General features: G+C 42.6%; 1 protein-coding gene and 1 pseudogene across 4 annotated transcripts in view; one reads left to right on the forward strand and one right to left on the reverse strand.

Moving 5' to 3' along the window:
* Positions 1-11,273, forward strand: part of AK4 (adenylate kinase 4) — a 67,443-nt gene extending 56,170 nt beyond the window's left edge. For 2 of the 3 annotated variants that reach the window (XM_080657422.1, XM_080657423.1), the window contains exons 4-6: positions 2,351-2,523; positions 5,016-5,134; positions 6,234-11,273. In XM_080657422.1, the coding sequence (XP_080513548.1) occupies positions 2,351-2,523; positions 5,016-5,134; positions 6,234-6,348 (407 nt within the window). In that variant the 3' untranslated portion in view covers positions 6,349-11,273. The remainder of the gene's footprint in view (positions 1-2,350; positions 2,524-5,015; positions 5,135-6,233) is intronic. The other variant, XM_080657424.1, reaches the window with a different exon arrangement.
* Positions 11,274-21,595: 10,322 nt separating this feature from the next.
* Positions 21,596-22,368, reverse strand: LOC308241059 (small ribosomal subunit protein eS6-like; annotated as a pseudogene). Its single transcript has one exon. The product of its transcript is annotated as a small ribosomal subunit protein eS6-like (transcript).
* Positions 22,369-24,264: the final 1,896 nt, after the last annotated feature.

Raw genomic sequence — 24,264 nt, forward strand, 5'->3', positions numbered from 1 at the left:
AAGGAAAGAGAAAAGCACACTGAAACTCACAGGAGCTGCGGAAGGCAGAGGTATGGAGGCACATGCGCGGAGAGGACTGGCAACTGAGTACGTGTCTGGCTTTCTCAATCGGGAGGGAGACAAAAGCTACCGACTGCTCTGAACTCCAGTTCTGGGCGAGACTCTGGGGACCCAGACTCATACAGGGAGAAACTGGACTGTCTGGCAGCAGGCGAAACTCAAGGGCGGCTTTCTCTTAGAGGTGCTTGCAGCGATTACGGCGGGACACTGAGACCCAGGGGCCTCTTAGGGCAGGGCTGATGGGAAGCCATTGCTGTTTGCTCCACCCTGAGATCCCGCCCCATGAAGCCATTGCTGTTTGCTCCGCCCTGAGACTCTGCCCCATCCAAGCTGAGCACAGAGGCTTTTGCATATGAATGGCCTGGTCTTTTGAATTCTAAACTTACCTAACAAACTGCAGCTGAGTCAGTGAGACCCAGAACATCCAAAACAAGGCCCAAGACCCTGCATTAGCTTGCATTGCTTCACAGCTGGGCTTCATCTGGGCACCTCCAAAACCCAAACAAAGAAGAGGATTCTGCAGATCTCTCCATAGCTCCTTCTGGGTGGCCTCAGGCAGAGGCTAAATTAGCACCTCCTTGGAGATCCAAGAGCCAGTGTACCCAGGGGTCAGAGTAGGACCATCCAGATTACAACTCCTCAGATGCATAAGGGACACACTCAGGGGGCAGACTTAGTGAGCACCAAAGCCCATTGAATCAAGTCTTGTCTCATAAGGGTGTCTCCAGCACAGAAGTTCTCCCATCATAGACACAGCTGATCCTCACAGCCAATTGGCCTGGAGGTCAATTCCTCCCAGTGATATCAACAACAATCAAGGCTTAACTACAACAAGACTGTGCACACAGCCCACAAAGGGGTGCACCAAGATTGTCCACCTCTGGTAACTGGGGAGGCTGAGCCACTGGGCCCTATAGGACACCTAACACACAAAGCCACTCTATCAACTCAGGGAAGCAGCCAAGATGCAGAGACAAAGAAACAGGTCACAAATGAAAGAAATGTAGGAAAGCAAATGACTGGATATAGAGTTCAAAACCACGGTTATAAGGTTTTTCAAGAATTTTCTAGAAAAGGCCGATAAATTTAATGAGACCCTCAAGGATATGAAAAAGGACCAACTAGAAATTAAGCAGACACTGACTGAAATAAAAAATAATATACAGAAATCCAACAGCAGATTAGAGGATCACAAGAATCAAGTCAAAGAGTTGAAATACAAAGAAGCAAAAAACACCCAACTGGAAAAGCAAAAAGAAAAAATAATCTAAAAATATGAAGATAGTGTAAGGAGCCTCTGGGATAACTTCAAGTGTACCAACATTCGAATTATGGGGGTGCCAGAAGAAGAGAGAGAGCAAGATACTGGAAACCTACTGGAAGAAATAATGACAGAAAACTTCCCCCACCTGGTGAAAGAAATAGACTTACAAGTCCAGGAAGCACAGAGAACCCCAAACAAAAGGAATCCAAAGAGGACCACACCAAGACACATCACAATTAAAATGCCAAGAGCAAAATACAAAGAGAGAATATTAAAAGCAGCAAGACAAAAACAGTTACTTACAAAGGAGCACCCGTACAATTGTCAGCTGATTTCTCAACAGAAACTATGCAGGCCAGACGGGAGTGGCAAGAAATATTCAAAGTGATTAATAGCAAGAACCTACAACCAACATTACTCTACCCAGCAAAGCTATCATTCAGAATGGAAGGTCAGATAAAGAGCTTCACAGATAAGAAAAAGCTAAAGGAGTTCATTACTGCCAAACCAGTATTATATGAAATGCTGAAAGGTATTTTTTTAAGAAGAGGAAGAAGAAGAAAAAGGTAAAGATAAAAATTGTGAACAACAAATACATATCTATCAACAAGTGAATCTAAAAATCAAGTGAATAAAAAATCTGATGAACAGAATAAACTGGTGAATATAATAGAATCGGGGACATAGAAAGGGAGTGGACTGACAATTCTCAGGGGGAAAGGGGTGTGCTTTGACCCTTCACTTCTTTAGCAGAAGAGGAAATGGGGGTGATGTAACTTGTCCAAGGTCACACAGGTAGTTAAGAGCAGAGCCGGGACTGGAGCTGGGACTTGTCTAGTGACTTTGAGTTTAGTGATCTTTCTACTTTTATCATGTGACTCCTTAGTCCTCGAGTACTCCAAAAGCTGAACCCACATTGGAAAGTAGCCCGTTTTCTTCTCATCAATTTTGGGGGTGGGTTATATTTCAGTGACTAATTGAAATTGAGAAATGTCTTGCATTTGTTGTGTTTTGTTTGGCATTTAGGTTTTCCCATGACATTAGTTCAGGCTGAAGCCCTAGACAGAATCTGTGACCTGGACCTTGTGATCACTTTGAACATTCCATTTGAAACACTCAGAGATCGTCTCAGCCGACGTTGGATTCACCCTCCTAGCGGGAGGGTGTATAACCTGGACTTCAATCCACCTCTTGTGCATGTAAGAATATACAAAGTGCGTTCACAAACTAACAAGAAAGAACCAAGACATTTTAGTTGAGAAGTGGGTAAAGGATAGGAAGGGACTATTGAAAAATGAGCAAATATATATAGCCAACCAATATTTAAGAGGCTTATTTACTAGTAGTTAAGGAATATAAATTAAAGTTTATAACATCAATTGCTGGATGGGATTTTGGAAAATTAGAACATTAAGGATGCCTTGCTAGCTAGAGGTTCAGTAAAGTTCCAATGAGTCTTGCTCATTTGGGCTGCACATTAGTCTCCATTTTTTTTAAACAATATTCTTTTTTTCTTTTAAATATATATATATTTTATTGATTTCAGAGAGGAAGGGAGAGAGCTAGAAATATCAATGATGAAAGAGAATCATTGATTGGCTGTCCCCTACACGTCCCCTACTGGGGGGGATTGATCCCGCAACCCGGGCATGTGCCCTTGGCCGGAATTGAACCTGGGACTCTAGTCTGCAGGCCAACGCTCTATCCACTGAGCCAAACTGACTAGGGCCTAGTCTCCTTTTTAAGTCTTCTTTTTAAATGTAAGTAGTTCTGGAATTTCTTTATTAGATTTCTTTCTCTTTTCCATCCCAAGAAGCTACCAGCAGGGGAAAACATTGAGTGGGGAAGAACTTTCTGAATATGCACTGAAGTCTAGCACAGATGCTTCGCATTTTGGCTCTGCCGAGACCTGCTTTTGCAAAGATTCTCATAAAATTTGAGATGATTTAACACTTTCCAAAGACTGGGTTTCCCAAAAAGAATACCTGCAGTTACAATGCCGCTTCCAAAGACAGCAGTAAAAGGGCTTGTCTGGGCCAACTCGACCAACCCCCCGGGGTCTGAGAGCTCCCCCAGAAGGACAGTGCTGTTGCCCTAGCATCCTCCTGCTCTTTCCAGAAGCAGCTGTATTTGCTGGTGCTCTGAAGTCCTGGAAATGACTTCTGAGCTTTGTAGCCAAACGTATGAAAAAGGAGAGGGGGATATAGGTGATGTATAGCCTCTCCCATCCCCATTGCTTGCTCCTATTGTGTCAGGGTAGCAGCAATGGAATACATATGTGGCTCACCAATAAGTCATCAGTATAAATTATGTACCCAAGACCCTGAGCTGTAATGCAATTGTAGTGAGTTTCAAATTTATAGCCAGTTTCTGATTATCCAGTTGAGTTGCCTGAGCACTTTGTTCTGCTCTAGCCTGCCTTTTGACAGATTTATTTCTTTTGACTATCTCTTCTGGTGCAGAATGGCCATGGACTTGGGAGGCAAAATTCTGATCTGTCCAATTTGCTATTTCTATGTAGGGTTCCTGAGGAGGTTAAAATATATTTTAAAAAATCAGGGTGTTTTGTTTTTTTTTAAATTGCCATTGTTCAGTTCTCAGAATGTTTGTTCCTGATTATCATGAGTGTATGATTCATGCCTATTTTAATTTACCTTTGTTAAGAAAATTCTTCTTTTTAATCCTCTCCCAAGGATATTTCCCCCATTGTTTTCTAGACAGAATGGAACGAAGGGAAGGGGAGAGAAACATCGACAATGAGAGAGGCACATTGATCTGCCATTCCCTGCATACACCCCAACCGGGGCTGGGATTGAACCTGCAACCTAGGCAGGTTCCCTTGACTGGGAATCCAACCCATGGCCCTCTGGTCCACGAGCCGATGGCTTAACCACTGAGCCAAATCGGCCAGGGCTAACTTACCTTTAGATAAATCATTATTTGATTTAGTAAAATAACCTGAGTAAGATTACTCTTAGAAAAGCTACATGATAGAATTTGAAAGTTAGCTGAGACAGGACTGAAATGATCTTCTCAGTTAGTGCTTTCCCTGAGTAAACCAGTTGTTTCCTTGAAACATTTCATTTTCTATATTAAGAACTCAGGCTTTAGCCCTAACCTGTTTGGCTCAGTGGATAGAGCATCAGCCTGTGGACTGAAGGGTCCCAGGTTCGATTCCGATCAAGGGCATGTACCTTGGTTGCGGGCACATCCCCTGTGGGGAGTGTGCAGGAGGCAGCTGATCGATGTTTCTCTCTCATTGATGTTTCTAACTCTCTATCCCTCTCCCTTCCTCTCTGTAAAAAAAATCATTAAAATATATTTAAAAAAAAAAAAAAGAACTTAGGCTTTAGAGAGTACCTCCATTTTGTTGAAAGGTTGCTTGTTGGCAGAGGGAGGCTGCATGGAAATTTAAACTGAATTGACGGTATCATTTATCAATAGCACAGGAACCTGTTTGGAAAGATCTGAGAAGTTAATAAAGATTTAATGTCAGCTCTCATGAAGTAGGTTTACATGCTGCTAAGAGTGCCATTTCTTTTCAAGTGCCTTCCCTGTTACCATTGGTGTCCAGGCCTAACCCATTATGTGGTGGGAATCAGAGGTGAAGACATGGTTTTCACAGGAAAGTGTTTTACTATGGAATGGCCTGACCAATGCCCATATTAACTGGTTTCTCTGGCATTTGTAGGGGATTGATGATGTCACCGGTGAACGGCTGGTCCAGCAGGAGGATGATAAGCCGGAAGCAGTCAACGTCAGGCTAAGACAGTACAAAGAGGTGGCCAAGCCGGTGGTTAAACTATACAAGTGAGTGCGCTTCAGTGTTTTTGTGGCAGTCGGCCAATTAGAGAGGTCTGGAGCCTCGTGGGAAGGGCGTTGGGTAGAGGTGGTGGTGGTGGTGGTGGGGTGTTTCTTTAGCTAAATAAGCCCTAAAAGCTTAGCACATTCCCAGGATGAAATACTGGAGTTGTTTGTGGGAGACAATGCCCAGTACAGGCTCTGACACCTGATCATCCCTGTCCAGTTGGAAATTGCATGTAGACTTAGTGTCAAAATGTAAAGCATTATTTCAGCCATTTAAAAAGAAAGATGAAAATGCCACACATAAATATCTTATTCGGATACAAGATTAGAAGGGACTTTTGGCCTAGATGTGTCTGGAAGGAGTTTTACGAAGAAAAGCTAAAACTGTAAGTTGTGGATTGCAAATTCAAATGGCTAAAGGGTCCAGGCAGGTCCTGGAAATGAATGTCAACAGAGGGGGTGGCGGGGGGTGGGGGAGGTGGGAGTGGGGGTGTGCAGGGGCAGTTGAGTGACAGTTGAACTGTATGGCTTCTATGCAGTTCCAGTCAGTTATCACCACAGGGGTCCCCCCAGGCTCCGTGTGACCAATGATTCCTGTTTTCCAAGAGAAGCAGACATCTGGCTCTTGGGTGGAAAACTTCTCGATTTTTATATTAGCAACAATGAAACCCGTCTGCGGACCTGCATTCTGGACAGCAGTGTGCTGTGATCTATTTCTGTAGCCTCCAAACAATTTAGTCAGCGGTTCCTGATCAGATTACTGTGACTCATTCCATATTTTACGATCATGGTCGTAATTTGGGTTTTAGAGTACCAAATTTTGTCAGTGGTTCTCTTTTGAGAAATGTGTTGTGAGGCAGACTTGGGATTGTCCCAAAAGAGTAATGCTCTTCGATATGTTTTAAAGGGGAGAAGAACAGGGGGCATTGTGGCAACCATGCCAGAATTGTGAAAGCTATGGCCTTAGTTAGACACCCACAGTGGGGAGTGCTGATAACACTGGAAGGGGCCGTTTGGACGCTTTGCAGTGTGTGATAGAGACTATGGGATTGTGCTGGCATTTTACCTACAATGCCTTTGTGTGCTGGGATTTGTTTTTCAGGTCCCGAGGAGTGCTCCACCAGTTTTCTGGAACGGACACTGACAAAATCTGGCCCTGTGTTTACACAGTTTTCTCGAACAAGATCACGCCTATTCAGTCCAGAGAAGCATGCTGAGCCCGGCCAGGGGAAGAACCCAGAAGATGTGTTTTCTCCCTACAGATGTTTCCGTTGTATGTGTAGTGTGGTCCCCAGTAGAAGCCAGCTGAGATAGCTTGCAGTATCTTTTCTAGTTTAAATGATGAACTGATATGAAAACTGATGAGTGAAAGGAGGCAATGAAGAGGCTGTTCTCTGCCCTTCGGGAGGAAAGGTCACCCGCACATGTTGAAGATGCCTCTGCACACGCCCGTCAAACCCTTCGCAAGAAAACGAGGACAGGCTGGGTTTCAAATGCTGTATAACCCAAGCTCTAGCTGATTTTTGACCTTCATGTTGCCATAGTGGCAGCCTTTTTACATGTGGTGGTGGTGGTCTCTTGGTTCTCCCCACCCCCTAATGGCTGTTGAACCATAGCACCAGTGGCCTGAGGATGCCCCGGGCTGTAGATCAGGCTTTGTCCACGTTCTCTGGTATATCCTCCCCTGGAGACAAGGAGGTTGAAGCCAGTTGCTTGCAGTGGTCGCTTCTCTGACTTTGAGTGACTGTACCCACAACTTTTATTTTTTTGTTAGGAGAGGCATCTCCCTTGCATCCATGCTCCATAGAAGCTCTGCTCTTCAGACATCCTGGAATGAAAGGATGTGGCTTCTGCTATTTTTATTAGATGGTGTTTTTGTTGTTGTTTAAACATCTGTTGCCTCCCCTCCCTTTCTCCCTACAGATACTGCTTTTAGACCGCTAAGATTCATTTGTAAGAGCGGAGAGCTAGGGGATGATGTCAGATCACTTGATGCACCAGAACTGAGCTCTTTCAGGGTCTACTTTACACTGCTGAGCTGACTCTCATGGGTGGGTACTGTTCCTTTTTTTGTGGGGAAAAAAATCGTCATTGTAAATCCTCAAAGTAAGAAATATTCACCTACATAAATGTTAAAAGATCATATCTTATGTACTAGATGTAATTAAGACCATAGGGAGTTACTGGACTAAAAGAATTGTTTACTTTTTATTCAAGATAAAAAAAAATGTATTTTGAAAATGCTGCTAAATGTTGATGCCGACAGTGTTTTTCTCCTGTGAGTGAAGTGTTGGCGAAGGGAATGGAGCCTGCGGGGTTGCGGAAACATGTTGCACTAGCTGTGTCTAGACTAAGGATGACAGCTTTACAATGACGAGAAAACAAAATCTTATTTTTTTTCTATTCCAAAGATTCTATAGGGTGGCCATAAAGTCTAAAAAGACAGATAACACTATTTTGTCATTCACTGTAATGTAATATCAATAAATCATTTAACGCTTTGCTTGGTTTTCAGACTTGGTGGCCACCTTGTATAATTCTTGCTCTCCTCTGGGAAGGATAATGAAGTTTATTCCTGTTGCCTTAAAAAATATATCCCTCTTCATGCATTGTGACTATCCCCAGCGAGGGTCCTTTACTATTCTTGGGAGGGCCGTCAGTGGACTTATTGCCTTTGGCCTCTTTGGGGAAGGGATAGGAAATGACCTGATCCCTGATTCCATATTCCTTCATCCTTCACTCCCATCTCCCTTCCAGCAAAATAACAACTACAGCCTGTGACACTGTGTCTCACGGTGTTTGCTGTTTCTGAGACTGCCCACCAACCGGGGTGGCCCTTTGCTAGGTGAGACCAAAAAAAGTCACGCACCTTTTCCATGGTCTTTGGAAGACGATGCTTGTTTCATGCTCAGTGGCCTAAAATATATATATATTTCTGGTTTTCTTCAACACACTCCTTCAATGATTTTGTAAAAAATTTTTGAAAATATTTTGTGAAAAGTAAAATCCAAGGGACAGCTTTTCTTGGTTTTCATTCTACTGCCACACACACAGCTCCTTCGCTGTTATGCAGAAATCGTTCGGATAGTCTGAGATTCCTTCCTGTCCTCACATGCCGTGGTTCTAACCAGCTCTCAATTCACTTTCTCTCCATTATCCTGACAGGCGTCCCACTTGTTTAGAACTTAAACGTTGCTGTGTTTAATACCCATTACCTTTAATGCAAGCATGAAATAGGTACCACTTATCAAAGGCCTACCGACTGACATGTGCAGTTCCAGGGCCTTTATAAATACGAGGTGGGACAAAAATAGGTTTACAGCTGTTCATGGAAAATAATACAATAATAAAAAAATACAGGATCAAACTTTCATGCCCTCACAACTGTGACCCACCCTGCATTTCATCTTTCAAGCATCCTGTGAGATAGGCATGATCCCACATTTATAGGAGAAGGCGAGGTCAGAGATGTGAAGTGTGTTGCCCAGGCCCCTGCTGCCAGTAAACTGTAGCCAGGACTCAACGCTCAGGTTTTCCTGACTCTGCAGCTGTTTTCTGAGTGAGCTTGCTTGTTTTTTCCTTGTATTTAAGAGTGGCCTCACATAAAAAATAGTTCCCTAGGTGACATTCCACTTTACATGGTACTGTTCTTAGTTTTCCCTTTGCTTACGCAAAGGAAGCTGCTAGAGGAAAGTCTGAGCCTTGATACTCCTCCGAAACGATTCATTTATGGACAAAATAAAAGGCTATTAATGTAAGCTGGCTTGAGTTCTGGCTAATCTATGGAGAAGGGAAGCTCATGTCTTTCACCAACTCTTTTGTGTCCATGGTTTTGTGCCCTTAAAGGGACCATTACCCTTTAGCTACCCTCAGCCTTGGTGCTCACAGGTAGGTCAGGGCTCTTGGGAGCCTCACTTCTTTCCTGAGATTAGAACAAAGCACTCGCTGTGACCCCAAACAAGGCCCTGATAAACTGGTCCTTCCTAAAGTGCTGGCAGGTGAACCAATGGTGAGTGTGCACCTAACACAGGGTAACCCTGACTTGACACCATCTCTCTATATTACATCACCAGGATTCTGAATGCCAAGTCCACACCTTCGCCTACCATCTGATGTGGTGGAGCTGCTTATTATACACACTTCTGGCCAACTCGGGAGACTGGCTTCCTGTCTTCCCCAGGTCATTCCCTGTCCCCTCCAGGAGCCATGCTCAGATGTGCCCCCCTCCTCCCTTCCCCTCCTGACCTCCTCACCCCCCCTCCAACCCCCATAGGGAAGGGAAAGGAAAGAAGAGCAATGGGCGAGAGAGGTGCTGCTGTGGCTTTTTCTGCCACTCAAAATGTTGAGACAATAATGTTAGAAAGATAGCTGTGCAAATCCGTACATAGGGCTTTTACAAAACTTAATTTCCTGGAACCTACGTTCAGTATTTGACTTTAGCAGTTTGTCTAAACAATTCACGGGCATGCTGGGGGTATTTGCTCAAATCATAAACATCACAAATTTCCAAGTGTTATGGTATAGGCATTCTTAGCAGTTGCTTGTCATTGCTATTTCATGCTAGGCGCATTACATGCATTGTCTAATTAAATCCTTAACAATTACCCTAAATGATAGATATTTCAATTACCTTGCCTCCTTGTATTTAAGAGCGGAAATAATCCTGTTTACGTGAACTCTTTTCATGGACCTATAGGGATTAACCAGGAAATGAAAAATGGCCTTTTTGTACCTTTCTTTAGTTTGGGCTCTCCATTCTCATCAGTAGGTAAAGCAACATTATTTGCTCCTGCCTGGCACCTTTGTTTTTGGCGCTCTGGTGCTGAGACAGGAAATGGGCCCTCACTGGGTCCCAGTGGTAGTTGCACACTGTATACACGGAGGGCACATGTCTCCTCTGTACTCTGCCTGCATTACAGGATCTTGGGAGGCATCCGTATCTACCTGATGAATTTCACTCATCACCTTTCTTTTAACAGATAGCAGTTACATTTTCTTGCTGCAGTTAATTTTGCCAGAGAGGCCATTCATAAGGCAGATGATGTTCACGATATGAATTACTTCTCTCTTCCCTCCATTTTTAGTAACTCCCTTGTGTCTGTTTGGTGTCTCAAAAGAAGAATGTGGTCTGGTCATAAGTTATCACCCCTTTCCGTATATAACGGGCCCAGTCTGGTTTCCAGGGGAGAAGTGTGCAAGACCCAGATGTCAGGGACCCATGAGGCCATATTTTAGCTGTGAAGAAATATCTGCTTCCTGCACCTGTTGAGATGTATTATAATTACAATTGTTTATAAGTGCCATATCTTATCTTTCTTTTAGCAAATTGCACAGTTCTTGCCAAAATAAATGCCATTATCTAAGTAGTGTGTGTGTGTGAGACAGAATGACAAAGAGATAGAGATGGTAAAACATTTCCAAAAAGGAGAAAGCTCTAGTATGGCATGGATTTTCCTTCCTTCCTTAGTGATAATTAGGCTATCCCAAGAAGTTCCGTACCTTTGAAATAAAAGATTTCCTGCTTAAAACTTTTTGAACAGCAGTGCCCCCAGACGATTCTCCCTGGGGTTGGTGTGTGCCTAACTCCATTCCATTAAAACTTTTTTCTTTATTTTGAAGCTTTGGCTATACAGTCAGAAATGTAGTCAATAAAAACAAACTGAATTATATTTCATTTATAGAAATGGGAAGAAAAACAAAAACTCAGTCTTTATGTCAGCGCCAAGGTGTCAGGGGTCAGAGGGCCTTTCTAGTTTTATGAGAATTTGTACTACTGATTTTTATATACTCTTGTTTTTGAGATGAACAGATCTCTGGGGGAAATTGAGTTCCAATGGCATTTCACTGTGATCCCTCTCAAGCTCAAATCGGTTCTCCAACCCAAGGACAACTTGTCTCTGGTTTACTGCCCTGTGAACCCTCAGCTCGCTTTCCCAGAAGTCACGTGTTTACGATGAGTCAGTGCTTTCCCTCAGGGAGAGCCCTCGGCCTTCTTGATTTGGGTGTATGTGCTTAATGCAGACTATAGAAACCTAATCTGTAAGTGTTCTAACTGTTCATTGTATTATTATTTTTACTTTCTTGCTTGAAGCTTATTCATACTTTTTGATTTGATAGAAATAAAGTTTTTTTCTGCTTATAACTAGTGAATTCATTTAACATTTGGATAGCTTTTTACACTTGACCATCTACATCTTCACAGATATTCTCATTCATGCCACTGCAAGCACTCTATTGTTCTCCAGCTTATAGACTGGGAAAACAGAGAACACGGTGTTGCCTGGATAAGTTGGTGGCAGGGCAAGATCCTGAACCTGAGAGTTAGGATCCCCAGTCTCATTTTCTTTCCTGCTGGGCCATGTTGCCTCATTTGGTATTCCCTCCAGTACCTTGTTTGTCCAGCACTTTATTTTTCACGTGTTCATGGACATGAGAATTTTATTTGTGAAACAACTGGATGATGTGAGCAGGTCACATCATCATCCTACACAGAGCCCATCCTATAGATTAGGAGACTGGATCAAAATATGTGACTCTCAGGTCATAGCATTTGGGGCTACCAACAGAAGAAACCTCAGCATGCCCATCTGGCGGGGTTGGCGCCAGGGAGGAAATATAGCCTCCACCAGAGGAGCCCCTTACAATAGGGAGACAGCAAAGGCTCTGGCTTCTCCCAACCTCACACTCCCTTTTCTCCCGTGGGTGCGGTGCGGGCTTCCCCTTAGCAGAAGCCAGATGACAGAAGCCTGAGAAACGTGTTCTACAGGTTTCCGAGCCCCTGGAAAGGTGAGCTGGATATGATGGCAACGTGGTGAATTGTATTAAAGTTCAAGCCATTCATCTTTTTGTTGTTGTTAATCCCCTCCCGAGGATACTTTTTCATTGATTTTTAGAGGGAGTGAAAGGGAGGGAGAGACCAAGAAACATCCATGTGAGAGAGACACATAGATTGGTTGCCTTTTCCATGCTTCCCAAATAGGGCTGGGGATTGAACCTGCAACCGAGGTACGTGTCCTTGATTGGAATCAAACCCAGGACCCTTCAGTCCGAGGGCTGATGCTCTATCCACTTAGCCAAACCCCATAGGGCAAGCCATTAGTATTTTAAGAGGATTTTGCATCTCTGCCCCATTGGCTTCTTGCTGGTGCATATGATTTGCTTTAGCCAATGGAATGTGAGAAGAAGTGAAGTGTGTCACTTTGAAGCAGAAGCCTGGAAGTTTTAGGAGCCAGAATGTGGGCGCCAATCTCATTCTGCAATGAGCCTGGCAGTCTCATGGGACTTTTCTTTCAACCTGGATCCTAAAGTGAAGACATGGAGTCTGGGATGCAGCCAATCCACAATGCAAAAATAAACCTTTGCTTTTATAAGCCACTGAGATTTGGTACCACAGCCTATTTTAGCCCAAGCTGACTGATCAAAATGAACCTAGTATAGGTCATCCAGTTATAACTTTGATTCTTTGTCAAGCACTATTAGGCTCTAGGGATGCAAAGATGAGTCAGACCCAGTTTTTACCCTTTACTTCCTCAGTCTCCTGGAGGGGATGGGTATATGATTACATAACTCTACACATAACCGTTGGAGTTATTCACTGAATTATACCTGAGAGGACACAGAGGGAGTCGCTTTTGGCTGACCAGGTAGAGACCAAGGAAGAGCTATTTGAACTTAGTGATGCAAGAGAGGGAACCCCAGAGGAGGGGAGCTATGTGTGCTGGGTGAGGCAGGCCTGGGAGTTGAAGAGAAGACGAGTTGTATTGGGAAGTTGTGTGGACCTGGTCTTAACTGCTCACAGTCCAGCCCAGTCTCTATGCCAGAAAGTGATTCACCAGGTTTGCACGATAACATTGTAATTGTACTAGAGGTCTGACTAGGATGTGGAAGTTCAACAAAAGGGAATGGTTGGAACAGATGTAAAAAAAAAAAAAAAAAAAAAAAAAAAAAGTCTCAAATGCCTCCAGGCAAGAAGTCAGGAAGCTAAATGACTGAAATGGGGGCAAGTGTGAAGCAGTAGGGAGGGGCAAGGGCTATGAGGAACTATTTCTAACTCAGGAGTCACTGCTCACCTCTGGACGATTGTTAGCACCTCAGGAATGCTGCCCAATCATTCAATTTGTGAACAGAAACCAGAAATGTTTTCGTGGTGAAATCTTATGTTTAAATGTTTGCAATTTAAGTTTCGATAAAACGGCACAGGCCAAACAACATATCCATTTTGGGGCTTCTGCGTTAGAGACATAGGAGGTAGGGATGAGAGTTTTTGTGGCTAGGTAGGTATCTATGAAGTAAGGAGGTAGGTGTTACAAGGGCAAAGAGTCTGAAGGGGAGGATTTTTTAGCTTTGACAACAACAGCAATGACAAAATTCATGGTTATATTCTCTGCTTTATCAGAGAATACCACCTATTCAAAGAAATCACCTGAGTTTTTTTACTCCAGAGTTCAATTGAGTGGGTTTTTCCCATATTCGTTTCAGCCAGTTAGTACATAAACATCTAATACTAAATAAAAACCATACCTGTACTTGGGAGAAACTTATGTAAACTATATGTGTATGTATGTGTGGGTGTTTTATATACATACTAGAGGCCCAGTGCATGAAATTTGTGCACTGGGGAGGGTGTCCCTCAGCCCAGCCTTCACCTTCTCCAATCTGGGACCCCTTGGGGAATGTCCAATCTGCAGTTGGACATCCCTCTCACAATCCGGGACCGCTGGCTCCTAACTGCTCGCCTGCCTGCCTGATTGCCCCCTAACTGCTCCTCTGCTGGCCTGATTGCCCCCAACTACCCTCCCTTGCTGGCCTGATCACCCCCAAGGCTTTTATTAGTATAGATATGACCCTTCACAGAAAATTTTACTAAGCCTGCTTTACAATAAGGGCTTGACGATTGAATCATTGAGACCAGACACCAAGATTTCCTTCCTTTGAATAGTGGAGGGAATAATTATCTTGTCTTTAAGTTGCCCTGAAATTAAAATGAGATAATGACTTAGAAAAGTATAAAAGCACCATATAAAGACAACTGTCTTTTTCATGTACTGAAAAGACAATAAAGTGGTAAAATGAAAAACACTATTTTTATTCTCCCACTTTCTTCCTTTACAGCCTTTATTTAAACTTTTGAAATTTATAAAAATTTCACTCCAGTTTTCATTCGATATTATTTTGTATTGGTTTCAGGTTTTATATTAGTTGCAGAATAGTGGTTAGACAATCATATACTTTGCAAAGTGTTCCCGATATTTCCAGTACCCACCTGACATCATACCGTCATTACAGCACTATTGACTATATTCCCTATTTAAGTGACAATGGGTTTACAGGTTCCTTCCAGTCTTTCTTTTGTGTTGTTTGCCTTTCCTTTCTTTCTCACTTCTTCCCTCATTTTCCTTATATAGTATCTCAATTGGGCCTCAAAGCTCAGTGAAGGCACTGGGACACGCTTAATCCATTTTACAGACCAGGAAACTGAGGCCAGTTCCAGTTGGTGGTGGAACTTGACTCAGCACACACGTAGCCCTCAGAGCCATGCTCTCTGCCCTTCCTAAGGGGCAGCCGCAGGGCAAACAGAACAAACCTTCCCGTCAGGCTTCCGAGCCTCTTTCTCAAGCACCTCTTCATTGCGGACGCTCACATTCTTTCCTCTCCCGGGTCCCCTGCTCCCATTCTTTACTGCCCCCCTTCTCCGGAGCAGGTGGAAGGCTTCGCACTCACTGCCAAGGCATGCTCTGCCGTGGGGCAGGGCGGCCTGGGCTTGCTTTTGGGTCAAGGCGGAGCAGGAGTCACCGCCTCTGAAGTGCGAAGGCCGCCTGGGCGAGGCCGGTTAGCATTGGGAGCTTCTCTGAATCACATCAGTCTGGTACCCTGCAGTGCGGCACCCCTCCACTGAGGTGGCGCCTCCCCTCAACCCCCGCTCAGGGCTGTGGGTCCTTGCCCCTCCCCCCGGACGTCTTTCCATGCCCCTTGATCCCTGGCCGGGCCCATCCGCATCTTGGGGCCACTGCAGAACCTCTCTCTCTGCAGGCGAGGTGCCGGTCTCCTGCCCCAGCCGGAGCCCCCTCTGGTGCACCCCGCCTCGCCAGGTTTTTGCCTTTGATCTATGGCATTGGTGACAGCACACTCCTAGCAAGCCTGGTACCCAGCGGGGCACAGGGTCAGTTATTTGCCCAGAATGTTAGATGTTGCAGTAGCATTTGCAGATGTCGCCCAGAGCCTGCTGGCGAAGGCAGCGCCTGTGTGGGGTGTCCTCATAGAGGAATGGTGAGGCGCTGTTTGGCGCCCCTTGGAACACCTGCCTCCTGGCCAGCCACTTTGCCAAAGCTGTGGCACTCGCCCTGGAGCCTCCCCTCAGGCAGCCCCACAGTCATGTTCACGGCCCCCCACGGGAGTGGCCTGGCTGCGCCTCCCTGGGGTGGTGATGTTTCCGGCCCGCATCTGTGGCTAGGTGGCCTACTGCCCCTCCTGGGGCCTGCAATGGACCTGACCCTGCAGATGGCGTCTGGTGCTGTCAACCCTGCCTCCCCAGCCGATAGACTGGTACCTTGTGGGTGGCTGGCGTCTGGTGCTGCCCTACCGGCCTCCCCGCCCCGATGGGTTAATTTGTATACTCGCTCCTGATTGGCTGGTGGGCGTGGCTTGTGGGCATAGTGGAGGTACAGTTAATTTGCATGTTTCTCTTTTATTAGTGTAGATGTTTGTATACAGGGATGGGCAAACATAGGTTTACAGTTATTTGTATAGACAGTGGTCGGCAAACTGCGACTCGCAAGCCACATGCGGCTCGCGAGCCGCAGTTTGCCCCTCTGTTGACTAATGAGTTTGCCGACCACTGCCTTAGGGAAAACACTTAAAAAACATTTTAATAATGTAGTAATGTCTTTAACCTGAAGTCAAAACTTCTGGGTAAGGGTAATGCCTTACGCAGTGGTCGGCAAACTCATTAGTCAACAGAGCGGCAAACCGTGGCTTGTGAGCTGCAGTTTGCCGACCACTGGTATAGAAAATACAATAACTAATAAATAATATAAGAATAAACTTTTGTGTACATAAAACTAAAAATCTACTTTTGCCACCCCCTGTATATATGTATATGAATGTGCAAATAGAATTATATTTGTGTATATATACACATGTGCATGTGTAATAGAAGATAACAGTTATAATTTATTGAGGGTTTACCCTAGTGCCAGGCAATAGGCCAGCATTGCAAAACACCTACAGATGATGAACCTCAGGCTCAGTGAAATTAAGTTATTAGTTTACCCAGTACGTGGTAGAATGAAGACTTCAACTCCAATACTTACTTATGATTAGTCAGCTGTTCTGCCTCATTCTGACTCTCGCTACCCAAAGACGTAGAGGGACCACAATTAAGGGCTCTGAAATCAAGGCACCTTTGACCTTGGGCGGAACTTACAGGAATGAGGGTGGAGAGTCCTGCTTCTTGCAGGTGATTAGAACATGAGCAGTACTGAGACTCTCCTGCGGCCAGCTTTCCTCCTAGCCAGGATCCTAGGTCAGTTTCTTTAACAAGCCTAGAAGGCCTTCATGAAAGACTAGATCTCATATTCAATCAGGAGTTGACAACTTGCACTTCCCCGGTCTAGGGCCATGCATCTGGGAAAAGGTAATATTTCCTGATAAGGAAGAATCGGGGAAAGAAAAATGAATGGCCCATATTCGGATCAGTCAGGGAGGAGACCAGCCACTCACTCTCCTCACAGTGATGGTCTTTCACATACAAGGGAACACTCTAGATCCACTCACAATGTCACATGCATCAATCATCCTGGGTGCACTGACCATCTCAGACTGCCCTGGACATATTGACCATCACGATATTCTACCCTGGACACATTGATCATAGGCACCTACCACAATGAGGAATTCTATTAGTGCAATAAGGTCAGGGAGAATGGGCTGCAGGCTAAAATTGCTTGGAGACCTGAATGAATCATCTTCTATATTTTTTCTGTATAAAAATCTTTGCTGTGTTTCTTTCATATGCAGCCAATAAAACAGCCCAATTATCTAGTGCTCATATGAGAATCTTATCTAACAATTTATGTATCAGCATTTATCAACTGAGGCTATAGAGTGAGGACACTTTGAAGATAATGACAGATACCTAAACTGAATTTTTCTACACATCTTCCAATAACCATATAGATCAAGGGCAACAAATAAAATCACAATGAATTCACCACACAACACAATTATATCTACCATATAAGAAAATAGAATACTGCAAACTCCCATTTCATTTGAGTGGGGTAGTAAACACCTGAAATCAGTAGCACCAGCTATTATACCCATGTGGAAGTGGAGAGTTAAGAAGGAACTTTTTGGCAAAAGCAAAGTGCAATGGTGTCCCAGAGAGTCCACACTAAATAGAGAAATACTGAGAACAGTCATACTGGATTAGAGCACTCGCTAATGGGGAATTGGAAAAAGGGGGCTTGAAAATACATGAGTTTAAATGTGTAAGTATTGAGAGCACTCAGCTTTTGTAAGTGAATGAGGGAACTTGGTAGGAGGGACATATTTTGGAGACTTGATGATGAAGAGGAAAAAATAAAGAAGTTGGTGGACATTAAGATTCCTGCAGGAATTACTTTCATGAAATCTAAGACATACTAAACTCTCCCTAGCCCTTATCACCCATTAAAGATGCTATTCATAAGAAAAAAATTGCATTTCACTGTACCAAATGAAGAGAGCAGTCTTGAACTAAGAAAATAGTAAGCCACCCAAATTCTTGAACCACATCTGTAGAAACACCTGGTCCAGGAAAATCCAAGTCTTGGAAATAAACAGAAAAAGTAAGTCAACATCCACACAAAGTTACTCTAAAAAGAAAATAAATTGAGAATCAAAATTCTTCAGCTGAAGAAAACAATCAAGACCCAATTTTAAAGCAGAAGATACTGTAGCATAACATTCCAGCATGAACAAATGTTGTTAGACAAGCAATAACAGATATGAAAAAGCATCACAAATCATAAATTCACAAATTCAGAAGAGAAGTGGGCACAAAACAAAAATACATAAAATAAGAATTGATTGACTACAGAAAAGAAAGTGAAGGAAAAGACAATGATCTCAAAATTAGGACTAAATTAAAAGATGCACAAAAAAGTAAAAGTTTTTAAAAATATACAAAATAAATATGGAAAAGTGAAATGAAAATTTCCAAGAGACTAAAACAAAATAGGAAAAAGCAAAAAGCTTAGAAAGAAAATATAGCTGTAGAAAACAAAGAAGATCTAACACACTTATAACTGAATTCTCTAAAGAAGAAAAACAAAACAATACATCAAAACCAAGATTAAAAGCTACAATCCAATAAAAATGTACAAAAACAAATAAATTCTGAATCTACATATTGAAAGAATACACAGTGGAATTATGAAATTGACTCAGTAAAGTCAATTTTAGGACATTCTACTATGTCCAAGAAAACTCCTCTAAACCTTCCGGCAAAAAGACCAAGCAATTCGATATATGAATAGAAACAACAAAGAAGCAACGTTTTCATCATGGAAGGAAATTCTGAATCAAGGATTTTATATCCAGCCAAGCTGACCTTAAATTATCAAACAAATGTGGCAAAAAAAAAAAAAAATGTTTATAGTTGCGACTCTGGGAGAAGGGCACCAGAGGCAGTATTCCTTTAGCTTTTCTGTAAATGGGAAAATTTGTAAATATTACATTGGGGAAATTTATAAAAAATTTAAACAAGTATTGACTATTTATAGATCTCTTATTTCCTTTTTCTCCCCAGCCCCTGACAACAACTAATTTACTTCCTGTCTATAGATTTGTCTATTCTAGATATTTTCAGTATAGAAATTTCTTTTATAAATCAAATCATACAAGTGGCTTTTTGTGACTGGCTTTTTCACTTAGCACAATATTTTTATTTTTTATTTTTTGAATCCATTAGTGCCATGTTTTTATTTTTATTTTTTTAATTTAATAAATCTTTATTGTTCAGATTATTACAATTGTTCCTCTTTTTCCCCCCCAAAGCTCCCCTCCACCCGGTTCCCACCCCACCCTCTGCCCTTACCTCCCCCCATAACCTTCCTCCCAGGCCTCCAGTGGCCCCAGAGCTCCACTGTCCTCATCCATAGGTGTACAGTCTCTTCTCGCACCTCCCACACCCCTTTCCCCCCCGAGAATTGTCAGTCCACTCCCTTTCTATGCCCCTGATTCTCTTATATTCACCAGTTTATTCTGTTCATCAGATTTTTAATTCACTTAATTTTTAGATTCACTTGTTGATAGACATGTATTAGTTCATACTTTTTATCTTTACCTTTTTCTTCTTCCTCTTCTTAAAGAATACCTTTCAGCATTTCATATAATACTGGTTTGGCAGTGATGAACTCCTTTAGCTTTTTCTTATCTGTGAAGCTCTTTATCAGACCTTCAATTCTGAATGATAGCTTTGCTGGGTAGAGTAATCTTGGTTGTAGGTTCTTACTATTCATCACTTTGAATATTTCTTGCCACTCCCATCTGGCCTGCATAGTTTCTGTTGAGAAATCAGCTGACAATCGTATGGGTGCTCCCTTGTAGGTAATTAACTGTTTTTCTCTTGCTGCTTTTAATATTCTCTCTTTGTCTTTTGCTCTTGGCATTTTAATTATGATGTGTCTTGGTGTGGTCCTCTTTGGATTCCTTTTGTTTGGGGTTCTGTGGGCTTCCTGGACTTGTAAGTCTATTTCTTTCACCAGGTGGGGGAAGTTTTCGGTCATTATTTCTTCAAATAGGTTTTCAGTATCTTGCTCTCTCTCTTCTTCTGGCACCCCCATAATTCGAATGTTGGTACACTTGAGGTTGTCCCAGATGCTCCTTACACTATCTTCCAATTTTTGGATTCTTTTTTCTTTTTTCTTTTCTGGTTGAGTGTTTTTTGCTTCTTTGTATTTCAACTCTTTGACTTGATTCTTGTGGTCCTCTAGTCTGCTGTTAGGTCTCTGTATAGTATTTTTTATTTCAGTCAGTGTATGTTTAATTTCTAGTTGGTCCTTTTTCATATCTTCGAGGGTCTCGTTAAATTTATCGGCCTTTTCTAGGAAATACTTGAAAAACTTTATAACCATGGTTTTGAACTCTATATCCGTCATTTGTTTTTCTCCATTTCTTTCATTTGTGATCTGTTTCTTTGTCTCCGCATTTTCACTGCTTCCCTGAGTTGGTAGAGTAGCTTTGTGTGGTAGGAGTCCTCTAGGGCACAGTGGCTCAGCCTCCCCAGTTACCTGAGGTGGACACTCTTGGTGCACCCCTTTGTGGGCTGTGTGCTCAGTCTTGTTGTAGTTAAGCCTTGATTGTTGTTGATATCACTGGGAGGAATTGACCTCCAGGCCAATTGGCTGTGAGGATCAGCTGTGTCTATGCTGGGAACACTTCTGTGCTGGAGACACTCCTATGAGACAAGACTTGCAAAATTGCAAAAACCTCTGTGCTCAGCTTGGATGGGGCAGTCCAGATTCCCCTCAAATGAGTCTGGTTTCCCAGCGTCTCGCCCAGGACTGGAGCTCAGTGCAGTTGGGAGTTTCTTTCTCCCTCTCGCTTTAGAAAGCCAGCCGTGCACTCAGCTGCCCATGCACACAGCCACCCTTCCTCTCAGCATGCAGGCCTCCGTACCTTAGCTTTTTGTAGCTCCTCTGAGTCTCAATGTGCTTTCCTATTTTCTTCTAGTTGTAGAATTTCCACTCAGCCAGCTTTCTTGTGGTTCTAGATGGTGTCCGTTTTGTCTTTTAGTTGTAGTTTTGATATTGTTGTGCGAGGCAGCAGTTTAGGTGTTTACCTATGCTGCCATCTTGGTTTCTCCAGCACAATATTTTTAGGTGTATCCATGTTTTAGCATGGATCAGTACTTTCTTCTTTTTATGGCCAAATAATATTCTGTTGTATGGATGTACCACATTTTGTCCATTCATTATTGAACATGGGTTATTTCCACTTTTTTGGCTATCATGAATAATGCTGCTATGAACATTTGTGTTCACACTTTTATGTGGACATATGTTTTTCATTCTTTATATAAAAGTCAAATGACTAGGTCATATGGCAGCTGTTTAACTTTTTTAGGAACATCCAAACTGTTTCCCAAAGTGACTGCACCATTTTCCATACCTACAAGCAATGAATGTGGGTTTCAATTTCTTTATATCCTTCACAATACTTGCTTTTGTGTCCTTTTGAGTCTAGCCATCTTTCTGTGTGTGAAGTGGCATCTCATTTTGATATACATTTCCCTAATGATATTGAACATATTTTTGTATTTCATTATTGGCCATTTGTATGTCTTCTTTGGAGAAATGCCTATTTAAATCCTTTACCTATTTTGTAACTGGGTTATTTGTTTTCAGCATTGACTTGTAATAATTCTTAATTTTTTTTTGAGATTTGCTGTTTGTTTTTTTTATTTGTTACTCTTAGAAAATCTCAGTTTTGACGGGACTCATACTTAGAGGTAGAAGCTCTCAGAGAGGGCAGCTTATGTCTCTTGGCAATTTGTTCCTGGCATTTTTCTTTGGCCTTATTCATTCTCTTAGCTAAAAGTTTAGCATATTTTGTGGCATTTTCCTTGTTTTTCTTAGTAGTTTCTTTCTTCAGCGTAATATGCTGGCATTTCGGTTGCACGACACATGGAGTAACAAGACGCTGAATCTTGTGTGCTTCCATCCTAGGTTTCTTACCTTCTTTGTTTAGGGGCTTTCTCAAAACATATTGGCAGACATCCTCTTCTTTAGAGAGACTGAAAAGTTTGCAAATTCTGCTAGCTCTTTGGGCCCAAGGCAAAAAGGCAAAAAGGCATAGTAGTATCAGTGAGACCAGGAATACCTCCCCCCACTTTTTTTTTTTTTTTTTTTTTTACTATGACCAAGGTGAGAACACTGAGATTGGCATCCACAATGCAAACCTCGAACAGATTTGTACTTTCTTTCTCCAGCCCTCCTTGGTCTATAATAGGATTGCCCCTTACTCAGTAGCAGATGGATATGGCCATGGGTCAAGACACCCTGCTTCATGAGGAAACCTCATTTGTCATTCCCACCACTAATTCGAACCACACATGCTTCCATTCTTCTCCCAGAGAGCATCAGCAGCAACTTTATGGCCCCACGCTTCTCATAAAAGGTACTAAGTTCGTATTCATTGACCACTTCAAAGAGTTTCTGGCAGCCAGTGGTTAGGAAAGAGATGTTCAGCTTCATCCTGAAGCAGCCAACTGCCTCTGAGGTGCCACAAAAAAAAGAGAAGAGTTCTTTATATATATTCTTATCAGATATAAGATTTTCAATATTTTCTCCCATTATGTGGGTTGTTTTTCACTTTTTTGATAGTGTTCTTGGAAGCACAAAAGTTTCAATTGTGATGAAGTCCAATTTACCTATTTTTTATTTATTGTTTGTGTTTTTGGTGTCATATCTAAGAAACAATTACCTAAGTCATGGTTGCACAGATTTGTCCCTATATTTTCTTCTAAGAATGTTATAGTTCTCACATTTAAGGCTTTGGTCTATTTTGAGTTAATTTTTATAAATGGTGTGAGATAGCTCGGGTGGGGGTCCAACAATTCTTTTGCATGTGGCAATGTAGTCTTCCCAGCACCATGTGTTGGAATTGTCTTGGTACCTTTGTTGAAAATCAACTAACCATAGATATATGGTTTTAAATCTATCTCATTGATCTATATGTCTAGTCTTATGCCAGTAGCTTTGCTATACATTTTGAAATAGAAAATGTGTATTCTTCAACCTTATTCTTCTCTTTCAATAATGTCTTGGCTTTCTCTGGCCTGTTGCTCAATGGACGGAAGGGTCAGGGTTTTGATTCCCGGTCAACGGCCTATACCTTGATTGCAGGCTTGATCCCTGGCCCATTGGGGCACGTGCAAACGGCAACCAATCGATGTGTCTCTCTCACATCAAAGTTTCTCTCTCTCCTCTCTTCTCCTTCTGTCTTCCCTCCACTCTTTCTAAAAACAAACAAACAAACAAATAAACAAAAACAGTGGAAAAAATATCCTTTTTGACGATGAAAAATAAGAATGTTTTGGCTCTTCTGGGTCCCTTGCATTCCTAGAATTTTAGAATCAGTGTCTCCTTGTCAATTTCTGCAAAAAAGACAGGTGGGATTTTGATAGGGATTGTGTTTAATCTGTGGATCCCTTTGTGAAGTATTGCTATTTTCATATGATCTTGTCTGATTCTGGGTCTTCCCTTCCTGTTAACCCAGAGGTTCTCCCTGCTTCTTCTTCAATCCCAGGATTCGTTTTGCTGGTCTTGTTTCCCACCAATGCACTGGAATGTCTGAGAGACTGTCTGTGGGCAACTTCCCAGGATGCTAGTTCAGAGACAGGCCTCCGAGCCCCTCACTCCAGGACCTTCTAAAATCTATATCCTCACCACTTTCTCTCAGTCTCTCTGCTCCCCACCTCCCATGGTAGTGTCCAAGGGTAGGGAAAATGAAAACTGGGCAATCCCTCTGTCCTCAAATCATCTACTTTTCGTATTTATTATGTTTCTTCAAAGGCTTTGTATATACCAGGATTCATTCTCATTCCAAAGGTTCTAGACTTGTGAAAACCAAAGCCAGGAGAAGACTCTCACAACCCTCTATATTTGTTTTTTCTCTTCCTTCTCTCACTGTGGCAATGAGCACAAAAGAGCCAAGCTGAATGAATCAGAGAATTGTAGCAAGGGAGGCATTTGCTTAATATTTCAAAATATTTTCTTGTGATATGTTTTACCCATATTTATATTGATGTAGAAGAAAGATCTGGAAAGGTATATATCAAACAGTTAACAGTGACTGCTTCTGGGGAAGGCCATGAAAAGTGGGGATGCTGCAACCTGCCATGTGCCTGGAGGGAGACAGAGCTTGACATCTGTGAACTCCATTGATGAATTCACATACTCCCAACTAGAGGCTCTGAAAAAGCGGCATGCACAAGAAGTATGCCTCTTTCCCACTGGGAATCGAGCCCACAACCTGGACAGGTGTCCTGACCGGGAATCAAAGTGTATCCTCCTGGTTCATAGGTTGATGCTCAACCACTGAGTCACACCGGCCAGACTGCTTGTTGATTATTTACAAGGAGAGTGGGT

This window comes from Plecotus auritus (assembly GCF_963455305.1).
Source record: "Plecotus auritus genome assembly, chromosome: 2".
Taxonomy (NCBI): domain Eukaryota; kingdom Metazoa; phylum Chordata; class Mammalia; order Chiroptera; family Vespertilionidae; genus Plecotus; species Plecotus auritus.